Source organism: Anolis sagrei, chromosome 2 (genome assembly GCF_037176765.1).
Source record: "Anolis sagrei isolate rAnoSag1 chromosome 2, rAnoSag1.mat, whole genome shotgun sequence".
Lineage (NCBI taxonomy): Eukaryota > Metazoa > Chordata > Lepidosauria > Squamata > Dactyloidae > Anolis > Anolis sagrei.
Window position 1 is genome coordinate 161,287,628 of NC_090022.1, and position 22,661 is coordinate 161,310,288.

The following is a 22,661-nucleotide window of genomic DNA, read 5'->3' on the forward strand; positions in this document are numbered from 1 at the left end:
CCAGGGACCACTCTCGAACATTAGTACCAAAAGGGTTAGAAATCAGTTTTTGGTCAACTTTAGATTTGGTTTGGGGTACTGATTCAGAAAATTGCACTGGATAGACCACAACAGCTCTAATTTCTGATACAGAACATATGCCATGGTCAGCGACAGGGAAGAAGTGGCAGGCAGCGCGAAAGGAGCATAAATACAATAAATTAAGTAACATATTTTCATCCTCATGGCCCACAGGTGGCCCACAACCCACAGGTTAAGAACCACTGTTGTAAAGAGATGGAAAGAAAACAAAGGAGTAGATAAATCATGTGAGTGTGGCAGCACACTGACATGTCCACATTAAGGAAAATGTGAGTGTCTCAGTCCAGCTAAGGCAGCCTAAGGTTGCTTCTAATTCTAAGGTTGCTTCTAATCCAGCTAAGGTTGCTTCTAATTCTTTCTTTTGTCTTTAGTCCGAGCCACGAATCATGCTCAGATAGCACCCCCTACATGCTGCATGTCTCATGGCTCAATCCATGGCTGATACCGGATGAGAAACTCCCTCCTGGGCACACAGAAGACTGGGTGACTTGGAAGGCACTGAACAGACTGTGCTCTGGGACCATGAGATGCAGAGCCAATCTTAAAAAATGGTGTTTCAAAGTGGAGTCGGCGACATGCGAGTGTGGAGAAGAGCATACCACAGACCACTTACTACAATGCAGCCTGAGCCCTGCCACATGGACAATGGAGGACCATCTCACAGCGACACCAGAGGCACTCCAAGTGGCCATCTTTATGATCAAAGGACATTTAGGACATAATGCCAAGTTGTAAACTTTATGTTTTTAAATACATTATAACTTTAACTTCAATTTGCTTCTAACATGATAAATAAATAGCATCCCTTACTAGGGAATTCCTGATTTATATCCCAGCCCTTATGCGGGAGCTGGGATATAAATCCTGGAGATAAAGAAGCTTCCCCACTCCTTGAACATTTTCTGTGCCGTGTCTGTCTCTGTAGAGAATTCCTCACATTGGCCCTTGAGAGTCTTCTCTCTTCCCAGTTTTCTGGGGCATTTCACTAGCAAGATTCGCATAAGCAATTAAACCATTCAAGTCTGCTACAGTTTATTATCAAGGAGCTAAACTGGGCTTTCTGCATCTTGTCTGCTAGGTCTGTTTCCTTATGCTGTACATATGCAGAAACCAGGAAAATTACTTTTTAGGATGACAACTTCCCAAATAACATGGGAATATAGTTTCCAGCACTCCCACTAACCAGAACCAAACGAAAATGCCTTTAAACCACCATGCTGAATGGGGGTTATTATTTCCGCTACCTTGGCAGCCACCTCTCCACCAAAGTCAACATCGACACAGAAATGCAACACTGCCTGAGCTCTGCGAGTGCAGCATTTTTCGGAATGAAGCAGAGAGTGTTTGAGGACCGGGACATCTGTAGGGATACCAAGGTGCTTGTTTATAAAGCTATTATCTTCCCAACCCTGCTATACGCTTGCGAGACAAAGACTGTCTACAGACGTCACATGCAACTCCTGGAACGATTCCATCAGCGCTCCCTCCGGAAAATCCTGCAAATCTCTTGGGAAGACAAGCGAACAAACGGCAGCGTGCTGGAAGAAGCAATGACCACCAGCACTGAAGTGATGGTCCTCTGCCATCAGCTCCACTGAACCGGCCACGTTGTCCGGATGCCTGACCACCGCCTCCCAAAGCAGTTGCTCTACTCCGAACTCAAGAACGGAAAAAGGAATGTTGGTGGACAGGAAAAGAGATTTAAAGATGGGCTCAAAGCCAACCTTAAAAACTCTGGCATAGACACTGAGAACTGTGAAGCCCTGGCCCTTGAGCGCTCCAGCTGGAGGTCAGCCGTGACCAGCAGTGCTGCAGAATTTGAAGAGGCATGAATAGAGGGCGAACGAGAGAAAAGTGCCAAGAGGAAGGCGCATCAAGCCAACCCCAACCGAGATCGCCTTCCACCTGGAAACTGATGCCCTCACTGCGGGAGAAGATGCAGATTATGAATAGGGCTCCACAGTCACCTATGGACCCACCAGAACATTGATCCTGGAAGATTATCCTACTTGGCCAATGAGAGATTGCCTAAGTAAGTATTATGAGAGTAATGAGTAGCCTGGATGGCTAGAAAATTCTGAGAGCTTTAAGCATATATATTTTTCCAGACTCTGAGAAATGCATCAAATTAAGCATTTCAGAGTACTCCAATACTCAGGAGGAGAAACTTTATCTGCAAGGATTTTGTGCACTCATTTGGTGTCCAAAGGGCAGGGACTGAGGCTAGCAACTGACACAAGAAGGGGAAGCACCCATATTTTAATTCCAATGTCATCTTTTTGGCCACAGCTTCCCCTTTCTTCAACTCAATCCTCTTTGGGGAGAAACATGGCATGTCCTGGGACTCATATTTAGATGTGGCGGATGACCAGAAAAAGAGATGCCTTGAAAAACATTTCTTTTTGGGAAACACACAGAATAGCTTCCTCTTCTTCTCAATTCTGAAACTTTAAGCCTTGACAGGCCTGTTCCTGTACCTTAAATAGGAATCTCATGTTCAGAAACTAGTCGCTGTAGCCTCTTCAAGCAAAAGGTATGTACGTGTGGTGACTTCAAGTTGCCAATCGACTTATGGCAGACTCATGCATTTCATTGGATTTTATTAGGAAAGGAATCTTCGGAGATAGGTTTTGTTAGTATTTTTAAAAGGTTTTCCCTTGACATTAAGTCTAGTCGTGTCTGACTCTGGGGTGGTGGTGCACATTTCCATTTCTAAGCCAAAAAGTCAGCGTTGTCCATAGATGCCTCCAAGGTCATGTGGCCAGCATAACTGCATGAAGTGCTGCTACCTTCCTGCCAAAGTGGTATATATTGATTTACTCACATTTGCATGTTTTTGAACTGCTAGGTTGGCAGAAGCTGGGCCTAACAGCGGGAGTTCACCCTGCTCCTCAGATTCGAACCACCAACCTTTCGGTCAGCAAGTTCAGCAGTTTAACCCAGTGTGCCACCAAAGAGCCCATATACGTAGTTATTTTTTGCTAATCTCCATATGGGATGCTCCTTTAAAAGCATAGCTGTACAGCCATTTTCCGTTTGACCAAAGTCAACAGAAGCATTTGAATGGGGATGGACCAAGATATTTTGCTGCCTAAAGCACAGTAACAAACAGAGCATGTTCCTACCAGTCTCCACAAGTCAATGGTGCCCAGCTCTCAATGCCAATCTAGTTATTTTGGTGCATGTGACAGAAAATCTTCCTAAGCTCCTCTTCCCTTCCCAGGCAGGCAGGATGCAATTGTAACAAATTAAAGAGCTTAACAATTGACATTGAAAACCAGCACTCCAAGGTGGCAGCCCCACCTTTGCTGAAGGGTAGGGCCACTCGTGATCTGAAGAAACAATGCCCTTTTATTATAGTATTTTTCACCCTGGAGAGAGTGGGTGGGGGACGAATGCTATCATCTGCCTGCCACTGAATTTGATATCAAGCAAACAAATCTGTAAGCAGGCAAAGTTCACTAGATAAAGATGAAAGATAAGGCACATGCAACACAATCTCCACACTGGGATATTACATTACTGGCATTACAATACTCAGCTCAAAGTATTGGTAGTGAGGGTTGTTCTGAGAAGAGCCCCTTACATCTAAAATGGTTTATCTTGAATGATAATAGTAGCAGTAGCAACAACAACTTTATTTGTACCCGATCATCATCTCTTAGAAGGGCTCGGGGTGGCTAACAAGCACTCAAGGTGCAAACATGCAAAATACAAAAAGTAGAAAGACAATAACACAAAGTAATAACAATTAATATAAACATCATAAAACATCCCTGTTTGTACATCCTTGTGGTTCAAGAGAAGGGTCTCCAACTTGGAATGGTCCTTCTGTGGCACAGCTGACTGGGAATCAACTGCATTAAGATCACTACTCATCGAAAGGTCATGAGTTCGAAGACAGCCCGGGTCGGAGTGAGCTTCCAACCAATTTGTGTAGCTTGCTGTTGACCTTTGCAGCCCGAAAGACAGTTGCATCTGTCAAGTAGGAAATTTAGGTACCGTTTATGCGGGGAGGCTAATTTACAACGCCATAAAAATCTCCAGCAAGCATGCAAAGAATGAGGAAGTACTCCATCAGCGTCACAAAGTGACAGCTTCCCTGGTGGCCAGAATACCCTCATGAAAAAGCTGAAATGTTAAATAGCCTATCTGCGTCTGTCTATATATGTTGTGTGTCTATGGCATTGAATGTTTGTACATTGCCCTGAGATTTTTTTTTGTCATGTCAGCAGCAGCCTGAGAAACTGCAGGTCGCTTCTGGTGTGAGAGAATTGGCCGTCTGCAAGGACATTGCCCACGGGACGCCTGGATGATTTGATGTTTTATCATCCTTGTGGGAGGCTTCTCTCATGTCCCCGCATGAGGAGCTGGAGATGATAGAGGGAGCTCATATGCCTCTCCCCAGATTTGAACCTGCGAACTGTCGGTCTTCAGTCCTGCCAGCACAGGGGTTTAACTCACTGCGCCACCGGGGGCTCCTATTGCCCTGAGTGAGAAGGGCAGAATATAAATACTGTAAATAAATAAATAAATATTTGGCATAGTGAGGCAGTTGTCTCAGGTGTCAAATCCTAAGAAGCAGGTAGATGGAAATGGTTGCTGAAGAATAAAGCCATTTCTGCCAGACAGGCTGCCTTGCACCCCTCAAACTAAGGCTGGATCTAAACTGCCCTTTATCTCAGGATCCGATTCCAGATTATCTGCTTATCCCTGATCATCTGGCAGTGTAGACTCATATAATCCAATTCAAAGCAGATAATCTGAGATCAGATCCTGGGATATAGGGCAGTGTAGATCCAGACTAAGCCTGTTGCTTTCAGGGGAAGTAGAGGATGCTGGCCTGATCCAAGGCCAGTGTGAAATGAAGCTTGAGCTGCAAACTCAGTTGGCTTTTTGTACAAGGAAAGAAAACCATCTTGTATTGCCAGTCAGACAGTGCAAAACTGTACATGGTGTCTAACCTCCTGAATGTCATCTCCTTAGGTTCTTGTGGGTTTTTTCGGGCTATAGGGCCATGTTCTAGAGGCATTTCTCCTCGGCCCTATAGCCCGAAAAAACCCACAAGAACCTAGTGATTCCAGCCATGAAAGCCTTCGACAATACATTGGTCTTCTCCTTGACTGGACAATTTCTATTGGGTTTACTGGGTAGAGAATTTGGGGGTGAACAGTCCAAAGAAGGAATTTTTCTATTGTAGAAATCACAGGATCCTAACTAGAAAGCCTGGCTGGCTGCCTTTCTATCGACTTATCTATCTATCTGAAGACTTCTCAGATAACAGGCTGGCCCAAGGAAGACAAAGTCAACAATGGCCACTACTGAGAAAAGTGTATGTTTGAGGGAACACATTTCAGATCGATTTAACACCAGTTTTCATAGATTTTAATTTGATTTTTTCATATGAACTGATGGAATTGACATTAAACCACAGGTACATGAGCAGTTACATAGTCATGGGGTGGGATCAGAAAGGAATAAGACACAAAAAGATGCAATTTGTGACACTGGCCGTATCAGAAATTACACACTAAATTTAAGGAGCCAGCAATAAGTTCCCTCCCTTCATTTTCTACCAATCTTTTTTCAACCACAATAGTGTCCGATACACAAATTTAGAAATACAGAGGATCTCAATCAGATGCATTTACAGAAAACAGGAGCAAGCTGTTGACAGGTAATTGTTGTTGTGTGCCTTCAAGTTATTTTGACTTATGCAGACCCTAAAGTGAACCTACCACAAGGGTTTGTGGGGCTGAAAGTGTGTGACTTGCCTACAATCACACACTGGGTTTCTGTGAAAGGGTTGGGAATCAACCTCTGTTTTCCAGAGTTTTAGTCTAACACTCGAGCTAGTTCACCACACTGGTTCTCATAGCTAACGTCTGGACTCCTAAACCTGCGAAACATGTCACGTGGTCTCCGTTACAGCAATGAAGAGGGCTCAGAGATTCCTAGAGGCTGTTTACTGATAACGACCAAAACTCTTATCTTGGTCCTAGGCCAACACTCAAAATATGATCTTGAGAACAGAACAGCTTCTGTTTTCCATTAGGTGGACTTTGGGAACGAAGGGGAACTGGGAAATTAACAGAGAAGAGCAGAGTCAGATGTCAGCAGAGAACAGGGGACTGAAAAAGTCAAAAGTTTTCTTTAAATGGAAAAGAGGAAGAAGAGGTTAAGAAGATGAGGGAAATGATTTAGTTCATGGAAAAGCAAAGGCCATTCCTGACAAAGGATGAAAGAGAATGAAAAGGCACAGACCATGGATATAGGAACAAGGAATAATATATTGTTGAAGGCTTTCATGGCCGGAATCACTGGGTTGTTGTAAGTTTTTTTGGGCTGTATGACTATGTTCCAGAAGTATTCTCTCCTGTTGTTTCGCCTGCATCTATGGCAGGCATTCTCAGGGGTGGTGAGGTCTGTTGGAAACTAGGAAAATGGGGTTTATATATCTGTGGAATGTCCAGGGTGGGAGAAAGAACTCTTGTCTGTTGGGGGTAGGTGTGACTGTTTCAATTGGCCACCTTGATTAGGGAAAACAGACAAGAGTGTTAGATGGGATATTGGGAGAGTTCGGTTCAAGTCATCACCAAGCCATATAACAGGTCACTTCCTCTTAAGAAACTATCAAGGTTTTCACATTTTCCCACCTCCTTGCCAGCAGAATTACACTTGATTTTTGGAATCTGCGGGGTTTTATCCCAGGACCCCCCCTTGCCAGGCATGTAGCCTGGCAAGGGGGGGGGGGTTGGCTTCAGCCCCCCCGCCCTCGAAATTCTCATGGTGGTCTGCGAAAAGGCCTTACTGGTACATTATTTAGACTGTTATGTTTATTCATATCATGATCTGATCACCATGCTCAATATATCTCATATGCATGGAGGTATTGGGGTAAAAATACAAAAGGTTTGCTAGGGTAGACCCTCTTTCACTCAGACTCAACCCCCCCCCCCCCCGAAACAAACTCAGTCCCCCCCCCCCCCCCAAAATCAAAATCCTGGCTACGGGCCTGCCCCTTGCATACCAAAATCTGTAGATGCTCAAATCCCATTATAAACAATGGCATAGTAAAATTACGTCCCTTATATTAAAAGATCAACAACTCAAATGAATGCCAAAGAGAGTCTGATGAAACTGTTAAATAGTATGAGGTTACAACAAGGTATGTCTACACAGCAGCACACACACACAAAAAGCAAGCTTTGCTTTTTTTGTCTCCCCCCTCCTGCTGCCCAAATATTTATAAGCTGTGGTTGACTGACTCTATGGACACAGAACCCATTGATGTGGAGGAGAGGCTGAATGAAATTATGCGTTAACCCAGGTTTCCCAAACTGATGCATAACTAGGTCAATGGAGAGATTATGGGAGTTGTAGTCTATTAGGAAATTGCGTAAGGCTGGTCTAAGGCATAACTAAGCACAGTCATTGACAGGGAGGTGGAGAAACCCTTTAATGTTGGTTATATGTTATATGTACATTCATATTATGTACATTAAGAGCTTATTTGGATTATTTTGTTATTTGGGTGGATGGACTATATTCTCCAGAATCTCTCTATGGAAGCACCATTCCAGTTCCTTCAAGCCCATACATAAGAAACAATGCATAGTCTTAACTGTTAGGGGATTCTGGATTCTACAGCCTCCAAAAGCAACACCCAAAGACAGACCTCACAACCTCTGAGGATGCCTGCCATAAATGCGAGTGAAAGGTCAGGAGAGAATGCTTCTGCAACATGGCCATACAGCCTGGAAAACTAACAGCAACCCGACTCCCCAAAACTGTATATCCACCCATATTTTACGGTTTCTAGAAGTCCATTCATTGTTGTCAGCAGACCATCCTAAAGAGACATTATTAGATTGATTTGTATTAGTGTAAACCTCTGTCATTTCCTCCCAACGGGTTCTGTTCCTTGCTCTTAATCTGGCATTCCCGCCCTCCAAGGAATACTGTGTTAGGCCATGTGATTGCTCAAGGATATTTTTCAGGACACTCTGACCCAGAGAAAAAAAATCTGCGTAAAGATCTCTGGCTCCTTTCTGAAAGAGGTCCTTCTGAATTTCCACTAAAATCCTTCCTCTTTAGTAGGATGTTTCAAAGGAAATCCCTAACCCTTGGAGATTTTCTAATGTACTTAGGGGCTCACAGAAAGATTAGGAACAATATACTACAAAAGGAGGGCACACTTTTGTACAGAAAAACCATTATAATTGTAAGCTTGCAGGAGAGTCAAGTCGCAGGCTGGGTCAGCAAATACAGAATGTCCTTTTTACCACTTCCCCAGCACCCGCTCTCCCTGCTGTTTCCGGGTCTTCCAGGACTGAGTACATTCCTCGGGTCAACCACATCACTGTTCAAACGCAACATCCAACATGCTGAACAGGCTGTGGAATTTTAAATTTTTGCTTTTATCTCTCAAACATAAAATGTTCCCAGTATCCATGGTTAGAAAAATATTGGGCTACAACCAAAAAGCTTTCTGATGGTCAGGAAGGGGCATGCCAAAGGTTTATACAATGTCCCTCTGGTCACTAACCAAGGTGGGGCAGAGGTTAATATGTTGGGCTAAAACTTGGGTGGTGTGGGTTCAAGTCCTACAGAAACTTACTGGGTGGCCTTGGGATTGTCATTTTTTTCTCAATTAGAATTTACTTCTCCAGGATCCTAGCCAAGGCAGGTCAGGCCAGTCAGTGGTACTAAAGCAATGTACTAGCCATGGATGACAGAAAACAGATTTATCTTTTACAATATTACAGAAAAAGGGGATGTTGCAGATCACATACACATGTACATGATCTGACAGATGTTCCTTGTATCCTTAGTGGCATTGCAAATAACACTGAGATCACTTTCTGATCATAGAGTGCAGTTACTTAGGGTACATTTTGCTAGAGATCAGCTTAAAAGATCTGAAGGCACACAGCAGCTCTCTCTCTCTCTCTATATATATATATAAACATAATGTTTATATATATATATATATATATATATATATATATATATATATATATATATATAAAACCACTGGATGAATTGACACAAAATTTGGACACAACACACCTATCAGGCCAACAAGTGACCATCACTCATAAAAACACTGAAAAACACAACGGAAGGGACTTAAAAAGCCAAAAAAAAAAAAAACCAACCCCAAAAAGATGCTACAGCGCATGCGCAAAACGACTCCCCCTGGCAAACAAAACACACAAAAGCATATCCACACTCTCTTCCAGACTACAGCTCCCAGCATCCCCTAGACTAGGCCCTTTAGGAGAGGAGGATGATCCAAATGCACTGCTTCCAAGATGCAAGCTTTCTTCTCTTTGGATTTCTTTGAGAGTATCCCGATCCCGGCATATTTCCAATTTCCTATTCCTGGACTGCAACTCCCAGCAATCATCCAGATAGATAGATTAGACAGAGATAAATATATCCGGGGGACTCCTGGGAGTTGCAGTCCAAGAATAGGTAGAAAAGGAAGAAAGGGGAGAAAGAAGAAGGGAAAGAAAAGGGGGGGGGAGGAAGGGAAGAGGAAGAGAAGGAAGGAGAGAAGAAAAGAAAAAAAGAAGGAAAGAAAGAAGGAGAGAAAGAGGGAGGGAAGGTTGGACCCAGCAACGCATGGTGGGTACAGCTTATTATATATGTGTGTGTGTGTGTGTGTGTGTGTGTCCTATTGCCCAGGGTACCCACTCTCTCCAAACTTGCATCACGTGCCTCTATTCAAATGTCTCCACTGCCTTTCCTGAAACCACATTCTGTCCAGTCTTTCACAGATGAAAACCAGGACACAAATAGCCATGATAGCAAAAGTTGAGAAAGAACACATGAGGAAGAATGTGCAAGGTAGAAGAGACTGCAGCAGTCTGCTTTTGCCTGAGACTACTGGGAAGGAACAGATTCTGCCTCCCTTCTGTGCTGAGTTGATTTAGTGCAAACTACATTTGTAGTTTGAACTCAGTTTCAACAACTGAAGTAAGCTGAGGAGAGAGAAAAGCTGAGAAGATGGAGGATCAATCAATATTGTTTCTGCCAAATACAGACCATTGTAAAGTATGAAATGATGTCTTCCCATTAAATAAATATTCAAAAGAATCTAACACAAGGCTGGTAAACTGAGTGAAAGCAGCAAATCTTTTTAAATACAGAACCATGCAGGCCTGAGCCATTCATGGATAGGCATTATTAGGGAGGTATTGTCGAAAGCTTTCATGGCCGGAATCACTCAGTTCTTGTGGGTTTTTTCGGGCTATATGGCCATGTTCTAGAGGCATTTCTCCTGACGTTTCGCCTGCATCTATGGCAGGCATCCTCAGAGGGTGAGGTCTGGAGCTGGGAAAAAGGGGGTTTATATATCTGTGGAAAGACCAGGGTGAGACAAAAGGCTACTGTAAGATGGGCTAGGTGTGAATCTTTTCAATTGACCACCTTGATTAGCATACAATGGGCTGACTGTGCCTGGAGCAAACTCTTAATGAAAGGTGATTAGATTAGAGAAAAACAGGCAGGGACATCTAATCACCTTTCATTAAGAGTTTGCTCCAGGCACAGTCAGCCCATTGTATGCTAATCAAGGTGGTCAATTGAAAAGATTCACACCTAGCCCATCTTACAGTAGCCTTTTGTCTCACCCTGGTCTTTCCACAGATATATAAACCCCCTTTTTCCCAGCTCCAGACCTCACCCTCTGAGGATGCCTGCCATAGATGCAGGCGAAACGTCAGGAGAAATGCCTCTAGAACATGGCCATATAGCCCGAAAAAACCCACAAGAACTGGGTGGATTATTAGGGAGGGGTTGTCAGAAACGTGTTCAAGGGTTCAAATGAGCTTCTGCCATGCTCATTTGCCCCACTGTTGAAACACAAGCCTACCTGGGAATTTCTAAGTCCCTGCTGAGATTTAAAATGACTTCTTACCACGAATAACCTCTTGTTCTCCGTGAGAAATCCTGGAGGCGCCTGTTCATCCTTAGTTTCATGATGTAGGTGGGAGAACGCACAGGGAAGAAGAGCGGAGACTGTGGAGACTTTGAGGGGGAATCTCGGGGAGCTGGGACTTGAGAGGTACTGGCATCATTGGGCAGGAAGGCATCATCATCTGAACTGTCTTGGAGGGCGGTCTCAGGAATGCTAGGGAGTTTGAGGCGCCTGCCTGCAGACATGACAGGACTCGTGTGCCTTTTGCAAGGTTTCTGGGGAAAACGGATAGGGCAACAGAAAAGGCCAGTACTTCAAACAGGCTGATAGCAGTAAGAGCTCCAAAAGCAGCACATAGTGTATGCAGGCAGGAGGGAGGTTTTTTAAGGGATCCAAACAGAATCAACACAAGGGTGTGGAGAGGGCCCTTGCCTGCCTCTCTTGCTCAGTCTTATTTCCCTGCAGACAAGGGTCAGACTCCCACCCAGTCTGCCAAAGCCGCAACAGCAGGAAGCGGCATTTTAGCCACACTGATGCCTCTGATGTAGAGGGCAGGGATGTATTTTTCTTCTTCCTCAGGGAAGGAAAGATGGAAAATTGTTGTAAAAGTTCTAAAGAGGATGGGAGACCTTGGGTGCCAAGGGCAGCCCTGACCTCTCTCTTGCGTCTTGTCTCCTCCTTTCGCTGACTCCTTTCTTTGTCTTGTCCTCGATCCAGACTGCCCACAACCCAGTCCTGCTTCTTCCTGCTCAAGTATCCACAACACCACGTCCCTGCCCAGTTCTTTATGGCAATACCACCGCGTCCATCCAAAAGGGAGTAAAAGGGGCCTCCCTCTGAAAGCAGAGAGCCAGTCCACACTTTAATGAACTCTAGCTGACAAATGTCTCACCGGCGGCAGCGGCGATGGGCAGCAACAACAGCAGGAGCCTAGAAAAATCAGGGACAGAAAGAGCCAGTCGTGTAGGTTTTGTGCCAGACTTCCTCTTGCAGCTATGTTGCTTACTGCTAATTGTAAACGCTTATCTCGATCTCTTGGCCCTCCCAGCCAGAAGAGCCAGTCAGGCAATTTGTGGGCAGGAACAGGCCAGGTGGAGAGTCTTCCCCTTCCTTCCTGCAAGCAGGCACTCAGGCCAAAGGGGACCACAGATGAGAGGAACCACAACCAAATCAATGAGTTTTGACTGAGAGTTGGGGAGGGCTTTATTTCTGCTTTTTATAGGGTGGGCAACTTGGGGCTAAGGCACACAGGAAGGAAGACAGTGGGGGTTTTGTGTGCATGTCAGGAGCAACTTGAGAAACTGCAAGAAACTGTGGAATGAAGATACTAGAATCATGACAATAAGTTTTATCAAATACTGGGTTGTTGTTTTTTTTGTTCTTTTTCATGCTTGAGTTTCATGCAAATGGAGTAGCTGAGCGTTTCAGTTAGTCCATGTAACTTCTCCAGGCTTTATCCCCAGACATTATAACAGGGGTCCTCAAACTAAGGCCCAGGGGCCGGACATGGCCCTCCAATGTGATTTACCCGGCCCTCGTTCAGGGTCAACCTAAGTCTGAAACAACCTGAAAGCACACAACAATCATATCTCATCTGCCATAAAAGCAGATCCGCACTTCCCATTGAAATACTAATAAGTTTATATTTGTTAAAATTGTTCTTCATTTTAATTATTGTATTATTTTAAGTGTTTTTGCACTACAAATAATATATGTGCAGTGTGCATAGGAATTCATTCATGTTTTTTTCAAATTATAATCCGGCCCTCCAACAGTTTGAGGGACAGTGATCTGGCCCTCTGTTTAAAAAGTTTGAGGACCCCTGCATTATAACATGGGAAGGAAACATAGTTATAGTAATAACACGTAATAATTTCTGCCTGCTGGGGGGGGGGGGGGGGGGGGGCTTGAGGGGCTTCAGCCCCCCCCCCCCCGAAATTCTCATGGTGGTTCGCGAAAAGGCCTTACTGATGCATTATTTAAACTGTTATGTTTATTCATATCATGATCTGAGCACCATACTCAATAATCCCATATGCATGGGGGTACTGGGGTAATGATACAAAAGGTTTGCTAGGGTAGACCCTCTTTCACTCAGACTCAGCCCCCCCCCCCGAAACTCAGCCCCCCCTGAAAAAAACTCACCCCCCCCCCCCGAATCGAAATCCTGGCTACGGGCCTGCCACAAAGTTTAGGAAGTACTGCTCTACATCACCTCATGGAAATCCTTATAGTAATCCTTTAAGGTAGGACTCTTACTGCAGACATATGGGAGCTGGTGGGTTAAGAGGACTGTGGATACCACTCAGATCTGGTTATCAAAATTTATTTAATTGGAATTTATTTAATTTATTTAATTCAAGGTGTTCATCTTTTACACCTCAGATGACAGTCAGACTGGACATCTTGGGATAGTCAAATTGAGGCTTTAGGACTGATGGATTCAGGCCCAGGACCTTGATGTCCTCCACCCTGGTTTACATGAAATGGGAAAGGATTGCCACCCATTCCCTAGTCCACTCACCTGGGTCTCTTCCCCTCCCCAAGGTTCTAGTGTTAAGTCATCCTCACAAGTGGTTCCCCACCACCACAACGAATATGAAAGTCCCTCATAACTTCCAGAATGGAACACATAACATATATGCCATGATGTTGACCTGCCCTCCCATTCCTTGTGACATCACACTTGGCTATTGTGAGTCTATTGTTCTGTCACTCCAGTTTCACAAGAAGCTGCTGAGAAGCAGGCAGCTGTCTAAACAATCTCAGTGCAAAACGGAGCCTGAGAAAGGGGAAAAAAATCCATGGATCAAGGCCAGAGACATGTTGGGTCTATGTCAGAATAAAACTGTCCCATGTTTTCTAGACTCTGCTTACAAATAAGAGGAAATACGCATTAGAACTGAACCCTGGGTGGCACCAGGTAAGATGGTTGGGCTTGGGCTGGCTGGATTCTACTGGCAACTCTGACTTTTGCAACCACTCTGTATGTTTCTGGGCTACACATGGATCTTCAGCTGGCCCTATTAAGAGTTTTGTGCACCTCTGAAGTCATGGAGCCCCCAGTGGCGCAGTGGGTTAAACCCCTGTGCCGGCAGGACTGAAGACCGACCGGTCGCAGGTTCGAATCCGGGGAGAGGCGGATGAGCTCCCTCTATCAGCTCTAGCTTCTCATGCGGGGACATGAGAGAAGCCTCCCACAAGGATGATAAAACATCAAAATCATCCGGGCGTCCCCTGGGCAACGTCCTTGCAGACGGCCAATTCTCTAACACCAGAAGCAACTTGCAGTTTCTCAGGTAGCTCCTGACACGACAAAAAAACAAAACAAAAACCCTTTGAAGTCTATACGTTCTTAATTTATTTGGGAGTTTCACCTAATAATTTCCCACCCGCTTACCAATTTAATAACCTGACATTTTTGAGACTAGCATAACAACGACTGCTTCCTTTGGGGGTTGCATAAAGTCATGTGTAGGAAGAATGGCAAAGTACTGGCTGCAGATCTTGCTGATTGCAGTTCTATTATTTGTCTGAAGGTTGATAAGCAAAGAGAGATATAAAGGAAGTGCGTAGGCTTAGCAACCACCCCCATTTTCTTTCTACAAAACGTTTTAAAATTAAAATTAAATCTCCCCTTTTTGCCCCTGATATTCCAAAGCATATTACGTGGACTGTTTATATAAAAACCACATAAAATTTTCAAATACAGAGATAGTGTCTACCTGTTACAAGATAATGCATAGTCCAACACAACCAAGCACAATTTCACAACTAAGATCCAAAAAATTGGTACGTAAATGAAGGCAAGAAACTAGTAGTAGGAACTGCTGTGTTCAGTCTCAAGCCCAAAGACTTGGGTTGCCACCTTTTTAGAGTGACAGGATCTTGCCTGATATTCAGAAATTCAGCAAGTGAAGCATTCTGTCTCTGTATATCATTGCAATCTTTTCCTGCAAAATTTCTGACTGGGGTTACTACTTCCTCTTGGGTTGTTCTGGGGATAGAGTTGATTAAAGTTAGAGAGGATATGACCCTTGTCTTCAGCTTGGCTATTGTGAAGGCATCAAATTCACAACAAAGAAAATATGCATGGAAAGAGGTGATTTTCAGCATTTCAGAGCGGCTGTATAAATAGAGAATAATATCATTGTGGGACTAAGCTGCCCTCTGGTGAAAGGCACAAAGCATTACAAGAAAAGAACAAACTGAAACAGTGCTTCTCAATGGGTTGTTGTAGGTTTTTTTCGGGCTATATGGCCATATTCTAGAGGCATTCTCTCCTGACGTTTTGCCTGCATCTATCTCTGAGGATGCTTGCCATAGATGTAGGCGGAACATCAGGAGAAAATGCCTCTAGAACAGTGTTTCTCAACCTTCCTAATGCCGTGACCCCTAAATACAGTTCCTAATGTTGCGGTGACCTCCAACCATAACATTAATTTCGTTGCTACTTCATAGCTGTAATTTTGCTCCTGTTATGAATCGGAATGTAAATATCCAGTATGCAGGATGTGTTTTCATTCACTGGACCAAATTTGGCACACATACCTAATATGCCCAAAATTTGAATACTGATGGGATTGATTTTGTCATTTGGGAGTTATAGTTGCTGGGATTTATAGTTCACCTACAATCAAAGATCATTCTGAACTCCACCAGCTATGGAATTGAACCAAACCTGGCACACAGAACTCCCATGTCGAATAGAAAATACTGGAAGAGTTTGGTGGGCATTGACCTTGAGTTTGGGAGTTATAGTTCACCTACATCTAGAGAGCACTGTGGACTCAAACAATGATGGATCTGGACGAAACTTGGCACAGATCCTCAATATGCCCAAATGTGAACACTGGTGGAGTTTGGGGAAATGAGACTTGACATTTGGGAGTTGTAGTTGCTGGGATTTATAGTTCACTTACAATCAAATTGCATTATGAACCCCACTCACTAATGATAGAATTGGGCCAAACTTCCCGCACAAAACTGCCATGACCAACAGAAAATACTGTGTTTTCTGATGGTCTTTGGTGGACCCTCTGACGCCCCCTCGCAACCCCCCAGGAGTCTCAACCCCCATGTTGAGAAACACTACTCTAGAACATGGCCATATAGCCTGAAAAAACCTACAACAATCCAGTGATTCCAGCCATGAAAGCCTTCGACAATCCAGTGCTTCTCAACTTTTTGTTTATCAGGGACCACTTTGACCAGGGACCACTCTCCAACACTAGTACCAAAAGGGTTACAAATCGTTTTTTGGTCAACTTTAGATTTGGTTTGGTATTCTGGCCCTCCAACAGAAAATTGCATTGGATAGACCACAACAGCTCTAGTTTCTGATATAGAACATATGCCATCCAGTAGTCACCATCTGCTCACCCACAGAAAACCATATTTAATAATCTAGACTTGATGTGTTAGTAGTACTCTTTCATGGGTAGTCAGCCTCTCCCCTTCTGACATCCCAGTTGCCTCGGCACGATTAGAGGATAGCACAAGACCAATCGCTCTCATTGCTGTGTGGTTTTGAGGCAACGGTGTAGTAATGGTGAGGCCACAGACTATATTTTCATTCTTACGGACCACTGGTGGTCCACGGAGCAGAGGCCGAGAACCACTGAACCATAACTCTGTAGCTCTGTGCATGACAATGAGATAAGTGTGTGTGTGTATGTGTGTGTGTGTGTGTGTGTGTATATATATATGAAGGAAAAGGCCAGAAAGCCAACTTACATACCATTTTCAAACCAGTATGGTTTATGCAGACCATAACTCTGTAGCTCTGTGCATGACAGTGAGAGAAGTGTGTGTGTGTATGTGTGTGTGTGTGTATACAAGAAGGAAAAGGCAAGAAAGCCAACTTACACACCATTTTCAAACCAGTATGGGAAACATATTACCTAGTCTTGACTTTAGCATGCTTTGCATTTCAACAAGGATCAAAGCAGCTCTTTGTCTAGCAGAAAACATTTGCATTTTCCCCACTTTTTAAAGTGGGATCCTGTGCCTCTAACCCCTGTGAAAGTGGAAGGCCTAGTATATTTTGTTGTAATTCAAATTTCTGAGAGGACTTGAGTCCTACATTGAGAGAAACTGGTAGTACAAATAATAATAATAATGATGATGATGATGATGATGATGATGATGATGATGTATGAGGGGGTATTTTTAAAGTAAGGTCCATTTGAACATAAGTACACAACGAAAGTTTATTTCAAAAAAGTAAATTTATTTTCAGAAAGTACATACTTCACTCTATTTTATGACATAGTTGCCAAGTTTGTTCAAATACTTATCATACCTCTGAACCAATTTTAAAATACCCTCTTCATAAATCCTCGCTTCAACTGAAGCCACCAAATCATCTGTAATCAAAGAAGGGTGACCGGAGCAGTCCTCATCATGGACGTTGTCACGGCCGTCTTTGAATTGTCGTACCCACTTACGCACTTTGCTTTCACTCATAACAGTATCGCCGTACACTTCACAAATCTGTTGATGAATTTCTGCAGCAGGCAGGTTCCTTGCTGACAAAAAACGTATCACTGAGCGAACCTCACATGCGGAGGGTGAGTTGATAGTCTTAAACATTTTAAAAGCACAGAACAGAACCGTACAGGTTAACTACAGAGCGGAAAGTGAGCACAGTTGTCCCGAGGCATGCCAGTACACGACGCACGCGCTCGTTGCAATATGTGCACGAACTACTAGTGTCTACAACAAAATGGACCTTACTTAAAAAATACCCCTCGTAACTTTTTAACTGAGAGAAAATTGCAAGCCAAATGATGACTAGGTCTAACAACCACCCTCATTTTCTTCCTAAAGGTATTTTAACATCAACTCCTCCCTCTGTTTCTCTTGACATCCCAAAGTTTAACTTATTTTTACACTGTGAGCTGTCAGGGGAAGAAAAGGAATGAATGATTCACCTTGTCTAAAACTCCTAAACCTTTAACACACACAAAAAAGAGCTGCAACAAATTTCCCTTATTAGGAAAGGTTTGAAATATATGGCGCTGTTTGGCTTGCGGAAAAAAAGCTGGAGAGGGGCATTACAGGGACATATAAAATTATGCATGTTGAGGAAGGAACTGACAGGGAGAAGGACCCTGTTTCCTCTTCTCTCTCACAATACTACAAATCAACATCATTCACCTGAAGCTGAGCAGTGCAGAATTCAGGACAGATTAAAGGAAGCACTTCCTCACATATTATAAGCTGTGGAACTCACTGTCATAGGATGCAGCAATGACTACCAATTTGGGTACTTTTAAAAGGAGATTAGACCTCCTATCAGCAAGGAATATGTTACTGACTTGTCTGGGAATATGACCAAATACTATTAAATTATCTCACTTTTGGTTCCAGCATACTACAGAATCACCAGAAACTAAATATGAGGGACAAGTTGTATCCATGTTTTGTTTCTGGGCTCCTCATGTGCTTCACACCTGGCTACTGCATAAGCACAATGCTGGGTTATTTATTATTATTATTATTATTATTATTATTATTATTATTAATACTTGTACACCACCTTTCTCAGCCTATCAGCGACTCAAGGCAGTTTACAAGTCAGTACACATAATAGCAAAATACAGGTTAAGCATTAAAACAATATAAAACCGCAATAGAAACAATAAAATCAACATCATTATCATCAGCGTCGCCTAGTTAAAAACATTGTCCAAATTCCATTGTCAAGTGATTCCATTTCCTATGTCAGTTACTCTGCATTTGTAAACGCTTGCTCATATAACCATGTCTTAACTTGTCCCGAAACGTTAAAGTGAGGGAGCCAATCTAATCTCCTTAGGGAGGGCGTTCCATAGCTGAGGGGCCACCACAAAGAAGGCCCTGTCTCTCGTCCCCACCAGAAGTACTTGTGATAAAGGTGGGATCGAGAGCAGGGCCTCCCCGGATGATCTTAAAGTCCTAGATGGTTCATAAAGCATAAACATGCCTTTGCTCCAATGATGCAAATCTGCTTGTTTTTCTAGTTTTCTATTTTTTTAAAAAATATAATTTTTATTGGGACCTTGAGATATAGCGAGAGGAGATTTAATCCTTCTTTTCCCCATCCCAGTTCTATCAATGATGACTGCCATCCTGTCCAGTTTATGGTAACTTAGAGAAGAAGAAAAACACCTCTCTTTTTTAGGGTGTAACTACAGGGTCTGAACTGACTACTAGGTATGTGCAATCCATGGTTCAAAATAGTTCTAAAGTACTTACAAAACTAGGAGGTGCTGCTGCTTTGTTTCTAAAGTGTTTCTAAAGTTTTGGTGGTGAAAATTTCAGAACTTTCAAAATTTCATTATAAATAGCAGTTCTTAATTTGTTCTGTCACAAGAACATGGGAAAAGTTTATTACACTGCAAAAAAATTGTCTTTGTGCAAGGGATATAGCACATTTTGGTTTGTTGAGTCTCTACCAAAGTTTCTGCTTCAAAAATAAAGTTTCTGGAGTAAAGACCACACAATGAAACAGGAAATGACCCTTTCAAACTAATATGTTTAATAAAAACTTTGAAAATTCACCAAAAATTAGTGGATAAGTCAAATGTTGTGAAATATGGTGAGCTAACAGTGATGAAACTTTGAAAGTTTTGTTAGAGTTCTGAAATTTTCACCACCAAAACTTTAGAAACACTTTAGAAACAAAGCACCAGCTCCCCCTAGTTTTGTAAGTACTTTAGAACCATTCAGAACCATGGATTGCACATGCCTACAGACTACATATTTGTGAGTTTAATTTCCATGGACTTGATTATTCATGGATTTGATTCAGCACTTGGACAGCTCATTAAAAGTATGGGATAAAACCTGGTATGCCTCTGACTAAGTGACCTCATAGTCTGACCTGGCAAGTCAGGATTATCATTGATTTTGGATGAACACAGGGCTAAGGATTAGCCTACAGTGGTCAGGCTGGTTGGGGAAATTCACAGAGGAGTAGTCTGAAAGAATGGAACTCATCCATGCGCTGAGATTTAGCTACAAATGAGAGAGGGAAGAAGAGAGGGAAACAAGGAGCCATGTATGGATACAAATCATACATGAGTTTCTTTTCGACTTTAAATGAACATACTAATGAGATCCATGAACATGTTTTTCAGCCAATCACTTCCTCCTCACTTCCTAGTTAAATCTTAACTGAATCTTTTGTCAAAATGAACAAGATCAGGAAGTAATGGGCCAGTTTGTTATTTCCATGGCTTAGTCAGTGGTTCTCAACCTGTGGGTCCCCAGATGTTTTGGTCTTCAACTACCAGAAATCCTAACATCTGGCAAACTAGCTGGGATTTCTGGGAGTTTGTAGGTCAAAACACCTGGGGACCCACAGGTTGAGAGCCATGGGTAGCTGAAAGTGGTGTCAACACTGAAGTGGGTGCTAGGTCTTCCCCTCCAAGGGCAGTTGAGTTGCCAAGATGCTGTGTATAAGAGCTTGTGGAGTATGTGTATGTGTGTGTGTGAGGGAGATACAGTCAGACAGATGGACAAACAGAAATCAACTTAATAGGGCAACGACCTAAAAATCAGCCGATGATAGACCTGGACCAAATGTGGTACACATACCCAACATAAGGAAGGCTGAGCAAAGGAAAATAGACGCTTTTGAACTGTGGTGCAGGAGGAAAATTTGGAGAGTGCCTTGGACCACAAGAAGATCTAACCAGTCCATACTTCGGGTAATAAAGCCCCACTGCTCACTGGAGGGAATGATATTAGAGTCAAAGTTGAATTACTTTGGCCACATCATGAGAAGACAGGAAAGCTTGGAGAAGAGAATGATGCTAGGGAAAATAGAAGGAAAAAGGAAGAGGGGCCGAGCAAGAGCAAGATGGATGGATGGTATCTTTGAAGTGACTGGCTTGACTCTGAAGGAGCTGAGGGTGGCAACGGCCGACAGGGAGCTCTGGCATGGTTTGGTCCATGAGGTCACGAAGAGACAGAAGTAACTGAACAAATAAACAACAGCCAACATAATTTGGGGGGAATTGGCCTGCGATTTTGGGAATTGTAGTTCACCCACAATCAAGGAGCAACATGAACCCTCACCAACAATGGATCTGGACCAAACATCGCACATAGCCAACATGACCAACTTTAAATACTGGTGGGGTGGGGAGGGGGGTTGACCATAATCAAAGTGCAGCATGAAAGCCACTAGCAATGGATCTGGACCAAACATGGCACACATGCATAACATGGCCAACTTTAAATATTTGTAGAGTTTGGGGAGAATTCGGTCACCATGATGGGAATTGTAGTTCATCCACAATCAAAGAACACTGTGAACCCAAAGGATGATGGATCTGGGCCAAACTTGGTACACATATCCAACATGGCCAACTTTAAATACTGGAGGGATTTTGGAGGTGGGGGAGAAATTGACCCACAATTTTGGGAATTGTAGTTCATCCGCAATCAAAGAACACTGTGAACTCTACTGGCAATGGATCTGAATAGCACTTGGCACACATACCCATCATTGCCAGAGTATCAAAGGTCAAAAGGTCTGGGGTCACTGATACACCTCTAATATACATCCCAATACATCCTAAAACACCTCTAATGCACCACTGATACATCTCTAATACACCCCTAATACATTTCTAATGCACTACTAATAATACCACTAAACCATTACAAATACACCTCTAATACACTAATACATCTCTAATACACAACTGGTACACCCTAATACATCTCAAATACACCCCTAATACATTCCTTATATCCATCTAATACACCACTGATGCACCACTAAAATAACTCAATACATCACTAATATACACCACTAACACATAAATATACCCCGAATAAACCCCTAATACAGCATTAATACACCCCAATACACTAATACACTACTAATATACATCTAACATACCACCAATACACCCCAATATACAAATACACCATTAATCCAGCACCCTAATACACCTCTAATACACTAATTCACCACTAATTTACCCCTAATTCAAAACCTTACAACGACCAATTCTTATGCTTAGCTTTTCAAAATCCATAACCCAGATATCACTGGGTATGTAAGTTAGTAGGCCAAAAAAGGAGCTCTCTCAAGTTTTATATAAAATTTGCAGGCATGAAGGAATAGTCTCTCCCAACCTGGCACATTGGAATAAAACTCCTATCAACTCCTGGCAAAAACACCTCTCTTGGAACGTTTAGATCCTTCAGGATGACTCTATGGTAGTGTCTGGTGAAGTTGCGTATTTCAACAGGGTTCTGTATTATCCAAAATTCCCTGATTCCACATTAAGTATAGGAACGTATCACCCATAGATACAGAGGTTGTACTGTACAAGGTTTTCCTTTATTTCCACTTGTAGATAGCTGACGTAGTGCATCAGGACCATATCTATCCCCTTATCTTTTCTTTAGAACAGAAATCTTTTGAAGAAACCTAATGAGTAGCTAGAGAGCAAAGAGTGTCAAGTGAAAATGGCTGTCGGAGGGCAAATAAAGATCTCAGTGTCCACAATATTCTTACAGCATACTCCCAAGAGGACCAGGAGTAATTCATTCCTTAAGAAAGGAGTTTTCAAAGGAGGAAAGAAATCACTGACCTCAGAGCCTCACATGTAGTCAAATCATCTGTGACTAATCTTGCTCATTAGGG

The 22,661-nt window shown here is 43.0% G+C and overlaps 1 protein-coding gene across 3 annotated transcripts in view; it reads right to left on the reverse strand.

The window, feature by feature from the left end:
• Nucleotides 1-22,661, reverse strand: part of PDE4A (phosphodiesterase 4A) — a 633,870-nt gene that overhangs the window by 177,097 nt on the left and 434,112 nt on the right. The window contains exon 1 of one of the 3 annotated variants that reach the window (XM_067464009.1): nt 11,009-11,268. The exons of the other annotated variants lie outside the window; for them this stretch is intronic. Within the exon in view, the coding sequence (XP_067320110.1) occupies nt 11,009-11,253 (245 nt within the window). The 5' untranslated portion in view covers nt 11,254-11,268. Of the gene's footprint in view, nt 1-11,008; nt 11,269-22,661 lie in introns of those variants that run through there. 3 annotated transcript variants of the gene reach the window in all.